The sequence below is a fragment of the Vipera berus genome (genome assembly GCF_964194415.1).
Source record: "Vipera berus genome assembly, chromosome: 1".
Lineage (NCBI taxonomy): Eukaryota > Metazoa > Chordata > Lepidosauria > Squamata > Viperidae > Vipera > Vipera berus.
Window position 1 is genome coordinate 242,495,610 of NC_138202.1, and position 18,083 is coordinate 242,513,692.

The 18,083-nt window shown below is 44.8% G+C and overlaps 1 protein-coding gene across 6 annotated transcripts in view; it reads right to left on the reverse strand.

Annotated features, from left to right (window-relative positions):
* The window catches only part of RARS2 (arginyl-tRNA synthetase 2, mitochondrial), a 40,112-nt gene that overhangs the window by 1,874 nt on the left and 20,155 nt on the right, over positions 1-18,083 (reverse strand). Inside the window, exons 12-21 of one of the 6 annotated variants that reach the window (XM_081313254.1) lie at positions 17,904-17,964; positions 16,075-16,151; positions 14,085-14,209; positions 12,758-12,825; positions 12,565-12,674; positions 8,381-8,479; positions 7,056-7,130; positions 5,155-5,218; positions 3,253-3,335; positions 1,937-2,020 (exon numbers count right to left, since the gene is read on the reverse strand). In XM_081313254.1, coding sequence (XP_081169380.1) covers positions 1,937-2,020; positions 3,253-3,335; positions 5,155-5,218; positions 7,056-7,130; positions 8,381-8,479; positions 12,565-12,674; positions 12,758-12,825; positions 14,085-14,209; positions 16,075-16,151; positions 17,904-17,964 — 846 coding nt within the window. Of the gene's footprint in view, positions 1-1,936; positions 2,021-3,246; positions 3,336-5,154; positions 5,219-7,055; positions 7,131-8,380; positions 8,480-12,564; positions 12,675-12,757; positions 12,826-14,084; positions 14,210-16,074; positions 16,152-17,899; positions 17,965-18,083 lie in introns of those variants that run through there. The other 5 variants (XM_081313255.1, XM_081313256.1, XR_014024555.1 and 2 more) reach the window with 5 other exon arrangements.

Genomic DNA, 18,083 nt, shown 5'->3' on the forward strand with positions numbered 1-18,083 from the left:
AGAGATTGGTATCAGGGTTTCTATACACATTTTGTCCTGCATCTTCATGTATGCCTCCTTTGCAGACCAGCGGCGGGGGGGGGGAATGGTTCTGTGCCAGTGGCCGCACACAACTCCATTTGTGCAAGTGCCGTGCATGTGTGCCTGCCACTCAGGCAAATGGAGTGTGCACGCACTTGTTTGCTCACCACTTGCACAAGTGGGGATGCATGTGTGCACACCCACAGCTCAGATGCAAACAGCTCATGGCCTACTAGTGGACCACAGCCCGACCTTGTACCATTTCAGACAAGTGGCTGTCCAGTCTTTTCTTAAAAACTCCAGTGATGAAGCACCCACAAGCTGTCCCACTGATTAGTTGTTTTCATCAGATTGCAATGGCCTACTGTGCAAATATATAGAGTGCTTTTTAAAATAATTTTTCCACTAGAGGCGGATGATTTTCCTTGGGGCATAGCAGCTTCATCTTATTTCTTAAAGTCTGTAAATTTTGAAAGTCAGATGAAGCAGCCAGGTAAAGACTGCATCCATAGGACTTCTGTAACTCATAATGGCAAGACAGCATTTATAAATAAATGTGTTGTTGTTGTTAGTTGCGAAGTCGTGTCCGACCCATCGCGACCCTATGGACAACGTTCCTCCAGGCCTTCCTGTCCTCTACCATCTTCTGGAGTCCATTTAAGCTCACGCCTACTGCTTCAGTGACTCCATCCAGCCACCTCATTCTCTGTCGTCCCCTTCTTCTAGTGCCCTCAATCTTTCCCAGCATTAGGCTCTTCTCCAGTGAGTCCTTCCTTCTCATTAGGTGGCCAAAGTATTTGAGTTTTAGCTTCAGGATCTGGCCTTCTAAAGAGCAGTCAGGGTTGATCTCCTCTAGGACTGACCGGTTTGATCGCCTTGCAGTCCAAGGGACTCGCAGGAGTCTTCTCCAGCACCATAGTTCAAAGGCCTCAATTCTTTGGCGCTCAGCCTTTCTTATGGTCCAGCTTTCACTGCCATACATTGCAACTGGGAAGACCATAGCTTTGACTATACGCACTTTTGTTGACAGGGTGATGTCTCTGCTTTTTAGTGTGCTGTCTAGATTTGCCATGGCTCTCCTCCCAAGGAGCAAGCGTCTTTTAATTTCTTGGCTACAGTCCCCATCTGCAGTGATCTTGGAGCCCAGGAAAATAAAATCTGTCACTACCTCCATTTCTTCCCCATCTATTTGCCAGGAATTGAGAGGGCCGGATGCCATGATCTTGGTTTTCTTAATGTTTAGTTTCAACCCAAGCGCTTTTCCCTACTTTCTTTAATTTAAGCCTAAACTTTGCAAGAAGAAGCTCATGGTCTGAGCCACAGTCAGCTCCTGGTCTTGTTTTTACTGACTGTATAGAGCTTCTCCATCTTTGGCTGCAGAGCATATAGTCAATCTGATTTCTGTGTTGACCGTCTGGTGATGTCCATGTGTAAAGCCGTCTCTTGGGTTGTTGGAAAAGAGTGTTTGCTATGACCATCATATTCTCTTGACAAAATTCTATCAGCCTGTGCCCTGCTTCATTTTGTACTCCAAGGCCAAACTTGCCTGTTATTCCAGTTATCTTTTGGCTTCCTACTTTAGCATTCCAATCCCCCATGATGATAAGCACATCATTTTTGGGTGTTAGTTCTATAAGGTGCTGTAGGGCTTCATAGAACCGGTCAATTTCATCCTCTTCAGCACCGGTGGTTGGGGCATAGACTTGGACTACTGTGATATTGAATGGTTTGCCTTGGATTCGAACTGAGATCATTCTGTCATTTTGAGGATTGTATCCCAGTATTGCTTTTCCTACTTTTTTATTGACTATGAAGGCTACTCCATTTCTTCTGAGGGATTCTTGCCCGCAGTAGTATACCTGATGGTCATCTGAATTAAATTCACCCATTCCTGTCCATTTTAGTTTGCTGATACCTAAGATGTCGATGTTTAGTCTTGTCATCTCTTGTTTGACCACGTCCAGCTTTCCTTGATTCATGGATCTTACATTCCAGGTTCCTACGGAGAAAAAATCTTTACAGCATCGGACTTTCCTTTCACCACCAGACACATCCACAGCTGAGCGTCCTTTCGGCTTTGGCCCAGTCGCTTCATTCTTTCTGGCGCTACTAGTACTAGCCCTCTGCTCTTCCCCAGTAGCATATTGGACGCCTTCCGACCTGAGGGGCTCATCTTCCAGCGTCATATCGTTTTGCCTTTTGGAACTGCCCATAGGGTTTTCATGGCAAAGATACTGGAGTGGGTTGCCATTTCCTTCTCCAGTGGATCACGTTTTGTCAGAACTCTCTGCTATGACCTGTCCGTCTTGGGTGGCCCTGCACGGCATAGCTCATAGCTTCATTGAATTACGCAAGCCCCTTCGCCACGACAAGGCAGTAATCCATGAAGGGGATAAATAAATGTACCACATATATATTAAAAAAATGCCCACCTTCCAAGCCAAGTGCTTATGAGGAACAAAAAGAAAAGAAGAGGCTCCACAGTTCTAATATTCTCATAATGACAAAGCTTTGTATTGCAAAAATAAAAAATGGGACTTAATTTTTAAGCATTATTAAAAAGTAAAGGTAAAGGTTCCCCCTCACATGTGTGCTAGTCGTTTCCAACTCTAGGGGCCGGTGCTCATCTCCGTTTCAAAGCCGAAGAGCCAGCGCTTGTCCGAGGACGTCTCCATGGTCATGTGGCCGGCATGACTAGACGCCAAAGGCGCACGGAACGCTGTTACCTTCCCACCATAGTGGTCCCTATTTTTCTACTTGGGTTTTTATGTGCTTTCGAACTGCTAGGTTGGCAGAAGCTGGGACGAGTAACAGGCGCTCACTCTGTTACGCGGCACTCGGGATTCGACCCGTCAAACTGCCGACCTTCTGATCGACAAGCTCAGTGTCTTAACCCACTGAGCCACCACGTCTCTTAAGCATTATTATTTGGTGCCAATTGCACAGCTGCTGAAATTTCCAAGTGGCTGAAAGGTTTTGATTTCAGAGCAGGTCAGTAGAGCAGCAAAGCCATAGTCATACAGCCTGATCCACATGTCGGTGCATCACAACCATTTAATTCAAATACTAATAAAAGCTGGAATTGGCTTTATAATAAGAGAAGAAAAATTCACATCAAAAGGGCTTCCGAACATTCCCACAACTCTGGAATGGCCATGAAGTCCAAAACAGAGATCAGATAATCTTCATAAGGGATACATAGGAAAAGCATCAAGGAAGTTCCCCCATTACATTTTATCTACAGGTGTGATTCCTAGGAGCTTCATTCCGTTGGCTAGTACAGAGCGGGCAGCGTGAAAAAGGCAGAGCCTTGTCTGAAAAAAAAAGCAGGGGGGGAGAGAGGGATAAAGAAGAGGAATTGGTAATTTCTGTCATCTGCTTCTTATGAACAGCACCTTTTTCATGCCCCCTCCCCCTGCTCCATGCTATGGTAGTATAAAACATTTTAGAATTAAGAATTATTGAAAAGCCCATTTGTACCAATAATTCTGCAGCTTGAATTTGTGAAGAATCTATTTTTTGTCATGGTTCTGACAGATGAAACTCTTCAGAAGAACTTCGAAGCATTGTTTACCTTAAAGGATCTTTTATTCGAGCAGCAGAATATCGGCACTTACGTAATCGAAGCCAAAAATTGATTTCCCCTCCCCTGGGCACATAGTATCAAAGCACAATTCCCTCCTCCAATTAACAGCATAAATCACATTCCCCAATTTGCTTGAAGCGCTTCCTCTCCAGCCATCCAATTCTTGGTATCAGCTCTGAGTTCAGTAACCGTGATTCTCACGCTAAGTTTCAGTGTTGTTATGTCTAGCTGGACTCTCATTCACATTCACACCCCCTTCCCAGCGTCATCTAACTCTAAAAGCGAAATGGCTACCTTTCCATCTGTTGTCCATGCAAAAACATCCAGCGTTAGCAGTGTTGACACTTATTTCTTCCCGTTATCTTCTCCCACTTCCCCAAATCTGCTGTTGAGAGACCCTGCCCGTCAGCAGAAAGCCGATTTTGTGCACAAGATTTGGTCAAGGAAACTTTTCCCCCTTTGTTGATGCACGCAGTTTCTTCTTTGGGAAGACTCCGCCTTCAGAAATTGGCTATTCATGTTGAATCAATGTACCTCTATTTCCCTGATGCTCACTAACCTTATTCCTGCATATCCTTGGATGTTTGTGTGCTTAGTGACTTCTCACAGACATCGTTCATCTGGGGGGGGGGAGGAACACTGCATCTAATACCTTTATTTGTTTTCTCTCTCTGCTTCTGATCTAGCTGATGATGCACACAGAAAATATCCAACCTGGAGTATTACAAGTATTTTAGGCTTACTCTTCCTAGAGCTCCCAGTCAGCTGTTACTCTGAGTTATACTCTGCATGTATTGTCTATTGATGGATATAAGAACAGTCTTTGAGTTTGGATTTGTGGCCACTTAACGTTAAGCAATATTCACAGCTCCCGGGGACAACCTTCAAAAGAGCAGCACCCTAGTCCACATGCCGAACTACTGCAGTAGACTTATTTCATCTTTCAGTTCCCTTGTTTCCAGATACAAAACCCAGCCATTCATCTATTCCTTTTAACTCATATTCCACCTTTCCACAGCAACCTTTCTACAAGGGGTTTTTCTCCAGGTTTACTGCTTAAAGGTAAAGGTAAAGGTTCCCCCGCACATGCGTGCTAGTCGTTTCCAACTCTACGGGCCGGTGCTCATCTCTGTTTCAAAGCGAAGAGCCAGCGCTTGTCCGAGGACGTCTCCGTGGTCATGTGGCCGGCATGACTAGACGCCAAAGGCGCACGGAACGTTGTTACCTTCCCACCGTAGTGGTCCCTATTTTTCTACTTGCGTTTTTACGTGCTTTCGAACTGCTAGGTTGGCAGAAGCTGGGATGAGTAACAGGCGCTCACTCTGTTACGCGGCACTCGGGATTCGACCCGCCAAACTGCCGACCTTCTGATCGACAAGCTCAGCGTCCTAACCCACTGAGCCACCGCGTCCCTTGTTTACTGCTTAGGGAGAACAAATTACATTTGAACACTTGAGAATTATTATTGCACTGTAAGCTGGATCGTGAGGTGGGTGGCATATACACTCAATGCATTTAATAAATAAATAAAGTAAAGCTCATGTTACCTGAGCGAGTTCCAGAGGGCTGCCCTTCACAGGAAGATTTCTGTGAGCTGCAGATACTAAATGACTGAAACAGAAATACCAAACCTGAGAACACGCTTTCCGAAAGAGAGCAATCCTAAAGCAAGCAGCCACAAACATAGTAGTGCTGCTTGCTAAGTGAGCTCAGCTACGCATTCTTAAGTTCCAGGTGGAATAAGAACACCTTGCTTGGCAAAACACTGCAAGGGCTATGGAGTGTATAGGACAGGGGTGTCAAACTCAATTTCATTGAGGGCTGCATCAGCATTGCGGTTGCCCTCGGGGCCGGGTGGGTATTGTCTGGGTGGGCGTGGCCTACTGGGTGGGCGTGGCTAGAGTGCGTATGGCCTACTGGGTGGGCACGGCCAGCTCTACATCGTTCGCATCAAGGGTGCCTATGGGCGCCTGGGCAGGAGTGGGACAGATCTGAGGGTCTCTGGCAGAAGGAGGGTCTCTGGGCCAGGGCCAAGGCAGTGGGGACCGTTCCCTCACTGTTTCCAGGATGGCTTTGCGGGCCGCATGAAACCATTTTGCGGGCCAGATCCGGCCCCCGGGCCTTGTGTTTGACATGTCTGGTATAGAACGTCCACTGTGGATCAAAAGCTGGAGGGTGCTAATTCTTGTTTCTGGCCAAGGAGAACAGTGTTGTTTGAAGAAGAAAAAATCTCACCTTCATAACCTTTGTTCAAGCTCTACGGTAGTCACTGACCATAAGCAAGGTTGTTCTGTGTTGAACATAAGGCTGGATCCGGCCTTTGTAAACTCTGCTGCAAGAGCATTTCCCAACCTTGTAAATTCTAGCTCTTAAGAACTCCCCGTGGGCAGAAGCAATAAGATTTCTGGACATTATTGTCTTAACATTCTGGAGGACACAAGGCTGGGGAAAGGCTGTGCTGATACACTTTTAAGTTGAATTTACCTTATATATTGGCTGCTTTCCTATAACCTATATAGCCAGCCCAGTTAAACATCTAGTGGTTGCATATGCGCAATTAATTGAATATGATTAATTTAAACCCTATTCGTGGCTTGTGTGGCCTGGTTGAATAGATTATGAATCAATGTATTATGCAAAGCTATAATGTGGCTTAATTCAGTAATGAAGTAAATGCGCTGCATATTTCTCTAATGGGAATGGCGTCTTAATTTAGTCTTGACCTACCATGTGCACAGTAATTAATGAAGCACTTTATTTTTCCCCCCCACTAATGTCAACTTTTTATTCAAGCCCATCTGCTGCACAGTATAATATATATGAGTCTTAATTTCATCCTTTGAGATGTCTATTAAAGCAAAATTATGCCACATATGTACACGAGAGATAAAAGCAACCTTTAAAACACTGGATAGTTAAGACTCTAGGGATAAAATAGGCCAAGCAGACTGATTATGCTCAGTACCCTTGAGATGCTGAATGACTACTGCAAGGGATGAAAAAATACAGGTGTGGGGAAATAAAATACCCCTGAAAAGACACAGTCTGGCTAGCTAGGATTTTGCTGCAGTGTTCATTTCTTTAAATGTCATTAAAATCACGAAAAGTATAATTTTGCTCCCAGACTTAATAAGTTCTCCCCTTTCTGAGAGGTTGTTCCAGGAAATGTAATGTTTAAAAATGGAATGCATCTCAACAAGAAAAACTAGTTTCTTATTATGATCTCTTGAAAGTTCGTCATCGGATTTTGACAAAGACATTTTTTGTCCAAAGGCACGAACTGATTTTCCACCAGCGACTCAGGCCAATAATATACAGCATTCAGCAAAATGCTTAAGGCATTTGGAATATTTCACAGGAAAATGAAGTTTGCAGAAACCACATCCCCTAAATATTTTAAAAGCAATGTATCTGTTCTGTTCAAGGCTCCAAAGTTTGTTTCTTTTACCTGAGTTTAAACAGGTAATTAACAATATGCTTCGGCTGATGGTCTTGTGAAGATTGGTAAATAATTTCATCATATCTGCAGGGAGAAAGGAACACATTTAGGAACATTTGATTAAAGAAAAAACACAAGCCACCTAGGGAACATTCACATCTCAGTTCTATTCCAGCTTTACTGTCATATGAGGTCCGATTCTTGAACACACCTGCCCTTTGGAGTGAAGAGATGCATATGAAAACTTCCACAGTTGGAGTAACTATTCTAGGAAAAAAGTATTGTCAACTAGCTGCCACATATACACTAGCTTTTGTTTAGCACCAGCCATACAATTAACCACTGCTTTGCTTATCTGAAAAGGTGGTTAGATCGTTTTTCCCAATGGCCCTGTATTTGCTGAGAATAGAGTAATGGAGTAACAGGGTCATTTCCCCCCCCCCCTCTTTTAGCATGGGGGACGGTGGGAGATGAGAGAAAAAAATGTAGTTTGAAATACTTTTCGGCCTTAAATACTGTGTTGCAGTAGCAGAATTCCATACTTGTTACTGGCTAATTAGTGGCCTAGAGAGTGCCTGCTTTGTCCTTATTTCCTCTTCAGTGAGGAAATCTGACAAGCTATTCTGTTTTCCCTCTGTTTCTCCTCAAGGCATGAAAGGTCTTAACCAGCCTCGCTTTTGTCACTGTCAAGATCTTTTGCTATTCCTAACACTGCGTTCCTTCTGCAGACCCAGTTCATGGGACTGTGCAGTGTTCACAGGCCCAAATGTAAAATATTTTGTACATTGCCTTCTTTGTTTTATACCTTTACACATCTTTAAAATATATTTTTGGTAAATATTACCCCCAAATGTGTCTTATAACTCAATAAGCACAGCTGGGCACACTTGCAGTTTAATGTACATGGCACTATGCTGCACAACATGAATAGCTTGAGGCACCTTTAAAATGCCTGCTGTTCCAAACAATAATAACTAATATATATACCACAGTCCATTTCTGCAGGCATCTCAGATGAACAAGATGCCAATGGAATATATAAAGCATACCTAATGCTTTCTGGCTGTTTCCTAAGACTCATTCAAAGGAGATTTTTAGCAAGAAAATGAAGTAAAAACGCTTCAAGAGTGATATTCTATTTCCAAATTTTCTAGGCTATGGTTAGCATTCTGTTGATTCTAAATCAGTTATGGACATGGATAGGCAGTTAACTGTCTTCAAGAACTGTTGCATAGCAAGACCAAATATAATTAACAAAAAAGGTATATAAAACGTGTCCAGTGCTGTTATATATGCAAAGACTGCATTAGAAACTTGAGAAAATCCTGAAGTACCTGAGAAGATGTTGAAGTAAGGATATTGCTAGTGGATCTTGTAAACAAGCAGGGTTGACGGGAGTGCCTTGATTGACAGTACCACACATTTCTTCTAAACTAGGCAGGGGAAGAGAACATTGATGGTCAAAAATACCTTTGAAACTCCCTTTTTTATTTATTTCATTGATAAGCTGCCTTTCCTGTAGGACAGGGTGTCAAACTGCCAGCCAGCGAGCCGGATGCGTCATAGTGAAACCGCGCCCACTCCATTGCGGGCAATGGCAAAAAAGTCACGATATGTAGCAAGACGTCACGTGACATTGAGAATTTGACACCCCTGCTGCAGGAGCTCAAAGAGTCTATGCAGGTTGTGACTACTCATTTCAACATCCCTATGACTTAGGGTAAGTTGAGGGGGAAGGTCTCAAATCCATTAATAGTGCAGCAGCCAGAATCTGGGAGTAAACTATGAAATTATGAAAAGCCTTTCAGGGCATCAGTCTAAAATCCAAAAACCATTACTATAATAAAATAACGCTTCCTCGGCACTCACCAACAATCAAACAAGCAATGCCTTATTTAATATAGCATAAAAGGTAAAGGTAAAGGTTCCCCCGCACATGCGTGCTAGTCGTTTCCGACTCTAGGGGCCGGTGCTCATCTCCGTTTCAAAGCCGAAGAGCCAGTGCTTGTCCGAGGACGTCTCCATGGTCATGTGGCTGGCATGACTAGACGCCAAAGGCGCACAGAAGGCTGTTACCTTCCCACCGTAGTGGTCCCTATTTTTCTACTTGCATTTTTACGTGCTTTTGAACTGCTAGGTTGGCAGAAGCTGGGACGAGTAACAGGCGGTCACTCTGTTACGCGGCACTCGGGATTCGACCCGCCAAACTGCCGACCTTCTGATCGACAAGCTCAGCGTCCTAACCCACTGAGCCACCGCGTCCCTATTTAATATAGCATAAAGGAAAGTAATAACTGAAGCGAAAACACTTGGGACTTTAAACTTGTTCCACTTCAACTGAGCCAAATCACTCAAGAATGAAATAAAATAGCATAGCAAAACTTAAAAAGACCTTAACCGTTTTGTTGAAACGGTCCAAGTATTTGACTAATCACCACAAGAGTTACAGACCAAAATTGCAATTTCATTAGAAAAGGGAAAGGGAAACTACTAAATCTTCAAAATCGTTCTTTGCTTCTTGGTGGACTTTATATAAACGGCAATTACAGCAGGATTATATATTATATTCTATACATTAAAAAAAAATCTAAAGTGGTTCTTAATTTTTTTTTTGCACTGTTAAGTTCTGCTGCCTGTTTAAAGTTAGGATTCTTTCCATTGCTCTACTTCAGAACTACACTCTATTACTGAAAATTCCTCTGCAGCCTCTCTGGGAATACAGCACTCTATGACTGTATTCAAAGGAACTATGGGAACTCCAGGGAATTATGGGAACTCTTCAAAGCAGATATGTGCTTTGGGAGAAGGAGAAAGTTCCATTATGTGAAATGGATGGAACTCTTTGGTAAAACTTGCCCATTTGTCTGTCCTATGTACCGTATATACTTGAGTATAAGCCGAATTTTTCAGCCCACTTTTTGGGCTGAAAAATTCCACTTCGGCTTATACTCCAGTCAACAAAAAAAACTTACCGAGGACTTGTGCGCGGCCGAGGCTTTGGTGCTTCCGGGATCGCGCGCACCTCTCCCAAGCCACCGCCGTCCGAGACCTGCCGAAGTTTGGGGAGGTTTGGGGAGGTGCGCGCGCACCTCCCCAAACCTCCCCAAACGGCAGGTCTCCGTTCCTCCGCGCCCTGCCTGCCTGCTTCTTTCCGCAGCGGAAAGAAGCAGGCAGGCAGGGCGCGGAGGAACGGAGACCTGCCGACGTTTGGGGAGGTTTGGGTGCCTCCCCAAACCTCCCCAGGTCTCCGTTCCTCCTGCCGACGTTTGGGGAGGTTTGGGCGCCTCCCCAAACCACCCCAGGTCTCCGTTCCTCCGCGCAGACCTGCCGACGTTTGGGGAGGTTTGGGCGCCTCCCCAAACGTCGGCAGGTCTCCGTTCCTCCTGCCGACGTTTGGGGAGGTTTGGGCGCCTCCCCAAACCTCCCCAGGTCTCCGTTCCTCCGCGCACACCTGCCGACGTTTGGGGAGGTTTGGGCGCCTCCCCAAACCTCCCCAGGTCTCCGTTCCTCCGCGCAGACCTGCCGACGTTTGGGGAGGTTTGGGCGCCTCCCCAAACCTCCCCAGGTCTCCGTTCCTCCTGCCGACGTTTGGGGAGGTTTGGGCACCTCCCCAAACCTCCCCAGGTCTCCGTTCCTCCGCGCAGACCTGCCGACGTTTGGGGAGGTTTGGGCGCCTCCCCAAACCTCGCCAAACGTCGGCAGGTCTCCGTTCCTCCTGCCGACGTTTGGGGAGGTTTGGGCACCTCCCCAAACCTCCCCAGGTCTCCGTTCCTCCGCACAGACCTGCCGACGTTTGGGGAGGCGCCCAAACCTTCCCAAACGTCGGCAGGTCTGCGCGGAGGAACGGAGACCTGGGAAGGTTTGGGGAGGCGCCCAAACCTCCCCAAACGTCGGCAGGAGGAACGGAGACCTGCCGACGTTTGGCGAGGTTTGGGGAGGCGCCCAAACCTCCCCAAACGGCAGGTCTGCGCGGAGGAACGGAGACCTGGGGAGGTTTGGGGAGGCGCCCAAACCTCCCCAAACGTCGGCAGGTCTGCGCGGAGGAACGGAGACCTGGGGAGGTTTGGGGAGGCGCCCAAACCTCCCCAAACGTCGGCAGGTCTGCGCGGAGGAACAGAGACCTGGGGAGGTTTGGGGAGGCGCCCAAACCTCCCCAAACGTCGGCAGGTCTGCGCGGAGGAACGGAGACCTGGGGAGGTTTGGGGAGGCGCCCAAACCTCCCCAAACGTCGGCAGGTCTGTGCGGAGGAACGGAGACCTGGGGAGGTTTGGGGAGGTGCCCAAACCTCCCCAAACGTCGGCAGGAGGAACGGAGACCTGCCGACGTTTGGGGAGGTTTGGGGAGGCGCCCAAACCTCCCCAAACGTTGGCAGGTCTGTGCGGAGGAACGGAGACCTGGGGAGGTTTGGGGAGGCGCCCAAACCTCCCCAAACGTCGGCAGGTCTGCGTGGAGGAACGGAGACCTGGGGAGGTTTGGGGAGGTGCCCAAACCTCCCCAAACGTCGGCAGGAGGAACGGAGACCTGCCGACGTTTGGGGAGGTTTGGGGAGGCGCCCAAACCTCCCCAAACGTCGGCAGGTCTGCGCGGAGGAACGGAGACCTGGGGAGGTTTGGGGAGGCGCCCAAACCTCCCCAAACGTCGGCAGGTCTGCGCGGAGGAACGGAGACCTGGGGAGGTTTGGGGAGGCGCCCAAACCTCCCCAAACGTCGGCAGGTCTGCGCGGAGGAACGGAGACCTGGGGAGGCGCCCAAACCTCCCCAAACGTTGGCAGGAGGAACGGAGACCTGCCGACGTTTGGGGAGGTTTGGGGAGGCGCCCAAACCTCCCCAAACGTCGGCAGGAGGAACGGAGACCTGCCGACGTTTGGGGAGGTTTGGGGAGGTGCGCGCGCACCTCCCCAAACTTCGGCAGGTCTCCGGACGGCGGCGGCTTGGGAGAGGTGCGCGCGATCCTGGAAGCACCGAAGCCTCGGCCGCGCGCAAGTCCTCGGTAAGCTCTGGGCGGTCACTTGCTTCGCGTCTCCTGAGGGAAGGGGGGGCGACTGGAGCGGGCGTGTTTCCTCGCCTGCTGGGCGCCGCGATTTGCCCGGGGAACGCGCGGGCCCCGAATGGCAGCGTGGAGCGAGGAAGCGGACAGCCAGGGCTTCCCCGAGAGCCGCGGCCACACAGGGTATTCCTGTGTATTCAGGCTTGCAAAATGGCGGATCGAGCCTCTGCTGGCGGCAGAGGCTTGCAGAGCGCGGATCCAGCCTCCGCCGGTGGCGGAGGCTTGCAGAACGGCGGATCGGCTTATACTCGAGTCAACAACTTTTCCCAGTTTTTGGGGGTGAAATTGGGGGTCTCGGCTTATACTCGAGTCGGCTTATACTCAAGTATATACGGTATTTCTTCTGATTTAGGCACACTGAAGCCACAGCAGAAAAGTTCCCAATCCCTTTTACTTGCAGACAACTTTCATTCTGACCCCAGATGAAGGCCAACTCAGGGGAAAAAATGGGGCACAAATCATCCCTCAATACCTGTGCAGCCTGGCATGTGTATATTGCAAGAAGACCCCCGTATCGCCTTTGCTTTGAAGAACGTGATCCCAGTTAAACCGATAATCAGATGATAAGAGGCCTCTGAAATCCTGAAATGACAAATTATTCAAGAACTGAGTAGATAACTCTCAGCATTCCTGAAACTGATCTTGCCATTAACTGGGTAACAGACCTGAATGATAAGTGCTGCGAGCCCAATCCGTTCTGCGGTCTCAGGAGGATTGTCACATTCTTTTGTGGCTGATCAGATAAAAGGAGAAAAGCCATTATTTCACCAAGAGGTACACAAGGCTGCTGGTGGAAGCTGGTTCTCAGGCCCTTGTTTATGAAGTGGTATACTTAGTTCTAGGAGATAACAGGAACATACTCTTACTCATAGCTGCTATTATTATTATTATTATTGTTGTTGTTGATGATGATGATGTTGGAAGGGACCTTGGACATCATCTAGTCCAACTCCCTGCTCAGGAAGGAAACCCTATACCATTTCGGACCATGGCTGTCCAATCTCTTCTTAGAAACTTCCAGTGTTGACTATGGTTAACAAAATCAAGAAAACAGATATACATAATTTCATAATTTATTAGATTTGTATCCCACTGCAATTTAAAAAACCTCTTCGAGGTTCAGCTTTCTGACACTTCTAACATACTGTGGCTTCAGCAACGATTAAATAACTTTATTTTGCAAAATGATTTCAAAATTGTTCTTATGAAATTTCCAATATTATTGAACCCTATACTGTGTATCATTGCATATGAAAATTAATGGAGATTTTGCAACTAGTGAATTAATTTGTATTTAATGTTATTGTTTAGAGAAATAATTTATAATGCAGGGGTCTTCAAACTTAGCCCTTTTATGTCTTGTGGACTTCAACTCCCAGAATTCCTCAGCCAGCATGCCTGGCTGAGGAATTCTGGGAGTTGAAGTCCACCAGTCATAAAAGGGCTAGGTCTGAAGACCCCTGTTACAATGTAATCGTGTTAGAGACGTATCCAAGCAATGTCAGATATCAAAGCTACAACTGACAGATACAGGAGAGGAGAAATAAAAGAAAAAGCATCAAAATAGTGAAGTATCATAAAGAAAGAAAAGAAAGAAAGAAAGAAAGAAAGAAAGAAAGAAAGAAAGAAAGAAAGAAAGAAAGAAAGAAAGAACTGAAAAGGCTAAATTAGAATCAAAGAAGTCTTTAAAAAGGACATAATTGCACTGACTGACAGAATGCCTTCAGAGTAGAATGAAAAAAAGATGCAGATGTCTTTATTTGTAAAGGCTAAATTATTTTCATGATTACTTAAACCTATTTTATTACTAGAGTGTTTTTAAAAGGTTGAAATATCTTACAGACAAAGAGGTCCATATATGGAAAGCAAAAGAAGCTGAATGAATTGTGGCTTAGACTGTGCTATAGAGTGGTGAAACCCGCATACTTGTAGTCTTTTTTTCTAGAACCAGAATAAAATATTAATTTAATAGAGAAAAATGCATTGGCTAACTTTTTGCAGAAGCACGTCTTTCTAATACCAGGGAACAAGTTTCATTTAAAACATCTTCCAAGAAAATCACGTCTCCTTTTCGAGTTTTCATGCCGTGAATTCTCCCAAAGGGCACATGTTGGCACCTGCAAACATAGAGGACGAAAACATCTGTCCTGCTTATGTTCAACAACTTCTGACAACTGATGGGTCAATAACTTTCAATAATTTTCTGAGTCTAATATACATCATAGATAAAAGTGACATTTTCTCGGCCATAGAAACTACGAACATATTCCTCCACAAGAATGGCATTTGCATACCTTTAGAGCTGAAGCTGAAAAATACACTACTTCCACCCTCAGCCACAGAAGTTCTATTTCAAAAGAGTGGCTGAAGTGAGGGAAAGGGGGAGAAGGAAAGGCTATAGATCAGTGATGGCGAACCTTTTAGAGACCGAGTGCCCAAACTGCAACCCAAAACCCACTTATGTATTGTTGGGTGCTAGGTGGGCGTGGCCCATTGGGTGGGTGTGGCCAATTGGATGGGCGTGGCCCATTGGGTGGATGTGGCTGCGGTGGTAACGGCAGACTGGGTGGGACTAAAAAGTTCAATCAATCAATTCCAACTTTCCGAGATCTTTTTTTTTCCCGCGAGAAGTTGAAATTGATTGAGTGAACCTTTTTTTTTTTTTTGCACATGGCGGCGGAGGCCTAAAGCGAAAAGGTTTTATAAAACCCAGCTGAAGGCCTAGGACTGGGGCGACGGCGCGCGTGCCCACAGAGAGGGCTGTGCGTGCCACCCGTGCCATCGGTTTGCCACCACAGCCATAGATGTTGCCTTGAGCTGCTAAATGAAAGGTGGAATATAAATCTAATAACTAAATAAAATTACCAAAACAAGTACAAAGTGCTCTATACCTATATACTCGTATTACTCATGGCTGAGAACAGTTTCTCACACTCTACTTTTATGGAAGTTTGCTTTAAAGTTTCAAACTTATATTCACACCAAAACAGGATTAGATACAAGATATATCCACATGTGTACATTAATAAGCACCCATTCTTTCATTACCCATGCTATAACTGGAATATAAAGTATATTTTAAAAACCAGAAAGATCTATCATCTCAATAATTATGTAGGAAAGCTTGATATGGCAACAGGAGTCAAGAATACATATATACATACGTACACACACACACACACACACTATTACCATATTATTTTTATTTTCATTTTAGAAGCTTATAACTCCATGGTAACCTAAATCACTTAGAGCAACTTCATATTTGCTTAGCCATCAATCACTATGGTAATTTACACTGGGAAAAATTCAATTTCACCTTCTCCTATCTGCTGCTACTGGTTCAATTCAGGGCTCTCTTTGGCTCCTCCTAAGTACAAAATGTGAACCTCCCAATGTTCTCTCACAGATTCATATCTTCGATAATGAATGAGAATCTCAATGAAGTGGTTGCTGTTGAAATATTCTACAAGCAACCAATTAACCCTCCAACAGCCAACAGAACTAATAGAATTCCACAGCCTTACTCTGGCCTAAAGGCAGATTCCAGAGCAAATACTGAAATTTTATATAAGGAGATTATCTCCATATTTTAAAATTGATTTTTATTGCATGAATATTCTAATTTCATATGGGACTTTAAGGATCCACAAATGGGCTTTCCCCTTACAACAGCCTCTGAGGTATTGAATTCAAAGGCACTCACTACTTTCCCAGTTCTACCATGGATCGGATTTAAACCTGGGTCAGTCTTGTTCTAGTCTAATATCTTAATCACCACACTGTATTTCTTTAAAATTAGTAGGTTTTTTTTTAATCTTTCATGTATATCTAGAATGGTCTTTGGTCATCCATATTCTGCCCATCTAAACATTTAGAGCATTTGATTTGTCACATTTTCCTCATCTAATTTTAGAAATACCATTGTTCAGTTTGGTTTGGTTTTTTTTTAAAATAAAATTCTTGATATATTCACATTTACCTTTCTGCCCAATTGAAACCAAGTAATTTCAGAATCTGGAACATCTGTTGAAAATGAGAGCTTTGACTTTTATCTGTCTTGGAAGAGGAGAAAAACGATTTAGCCATTTAATACATAACAATCAAAGGCAAACAGCATTATCACAGTGGATTTCCAAGGGAAAGAATAATGCCATGAAAACTGGATTTATCACATGTGAGTTTTCTTTGGAAAATTACCCTTGGAAAAGTTCCGATGTTCAAATTGTAACTGGGGCAATAGAAGGCTTAAAATATATATATTTCACATTATAACATTCCCCTCGGGATGCTGTTATAGAGCACTGCATGCCAAAACAACCAGGCACAAAAGCAGGTTTTTTTTCCCTCTGCTGCACGGCTAATTCCCACTTTACTGTCTTATGTATATTTACCCATATAGTGTGGCTGTACATATTATTATTATCCTCATCTTTTCTACTATCTTCTCTCTTAGATATCATTATTATGATTATTACTACTCTGTTGTTTTGCATCTACACTGACAGCTTCTGCACCAGAGACAAATTCCTTGTGTATCTAACCACACTTGGCCAAAGTATCCTATCCTATCCTATCCTATCCTATCCTATCCTATCCTATCCTATCCTATCCTATCCTATCTCCATAGAAGCCTCAGAAAACCTTCATTTTAGAACTTTAAACAACATTATTCAGCACTATGAATAAGCAGAAATAAAAGAACCATGGGTTTTGTTGGAATGGGACATTTTTCAAATAAGGGTAATGAGCAAAAGCTTCTCCTTCCATTTTGGAGGATTACCTGGCTGGTATATTTTGGCTCTCCTATAAGCAGGAGCAACTACATCAAATAAGACTAAATGTAGATGTTTTTGTCATGGGGCTATTATCAAGACTATCCAAGATCTCATTTCCTCCTCCTGTAAAGTTGAAAAGATCCTTCCCCATTCAGTTGACCTCCAAATTCTCAGCAAATGGAGATTACTGTCCAACATAATTAAAGGACGTTTGGTTGGAAATGTTCTGTACCAGCCTGCTACCGGCCCTGCAGAAAAGGCAGGGACAACCCCTCTACAAACGGCAAGAGGCTGGAATTATGCCTGACAAATTTATTCACATAAAACAGAGCAAGACAAGACACCAACCATAAAACACGAGCTAAGAAGCAGGAACAATCCAAGCGGTTGCCTTCAGCAAACCAGCCCTCCCACACATTCCCCTTAAATACAGTTCAGGGTGTGGCCTCTCTGTGCCTCCTTCCGAGGTGCCCCATTGCCTCCCTCTGTTTACTCCTGACTGACTGCCTCCTGCGTCCTTGAACAGGGCCAGCTGTGGGTCATCTTCATCCACGCTGTCAGGCTCACACAGCTGGGTCTGCATCGTGACCAGATGAGAGGGGCCTTGCTGGGGGCTCAAGCTGTCCAATCCCCTCAGCAAGCTCTTCAACACCCCCCTCCTCCTCCTCTGAGTCGTCCGACCCAACTGCCGAACCCACAGGCTGACCCTGAATCACAACAGGAAAGACTAGTTTTGTCAAACAAGACATTTGATATATCACTGAATTGCAGGTTTCCTAAATCTGCCAGCAGTACTTATCATGATTAGAGAAGCTGGGAGTGATCACTATATGACCATAGAACTCTGAGCCATAAATCTTCTCCTTTATTGGTGATCAACATAGTACGATATCATTATTTTCTTAGAAAACATCTTTTGAAATGGTTAGCTCAAGTCTAACCACATTTCTTAAAATGCTTTGACACTGACAAAAGGTACATTGACATCTTTGTCCTCTACCAAAGCAATTTATATAAATCATAGAATACCTACGACATATAACATAACGTCAGGCTCATATTTTTCCATTCGGTCTATAGCAGCAGCAAGATCTCTGGAAATGAAACATGAAGAACAAATAAAATTCTCCAAAAGAAATATTCATTTACTTTATTTTTTTAAAAAAATTTTATACTATCATTCAAAATCATGATAAGTTTGTGATTATATCTG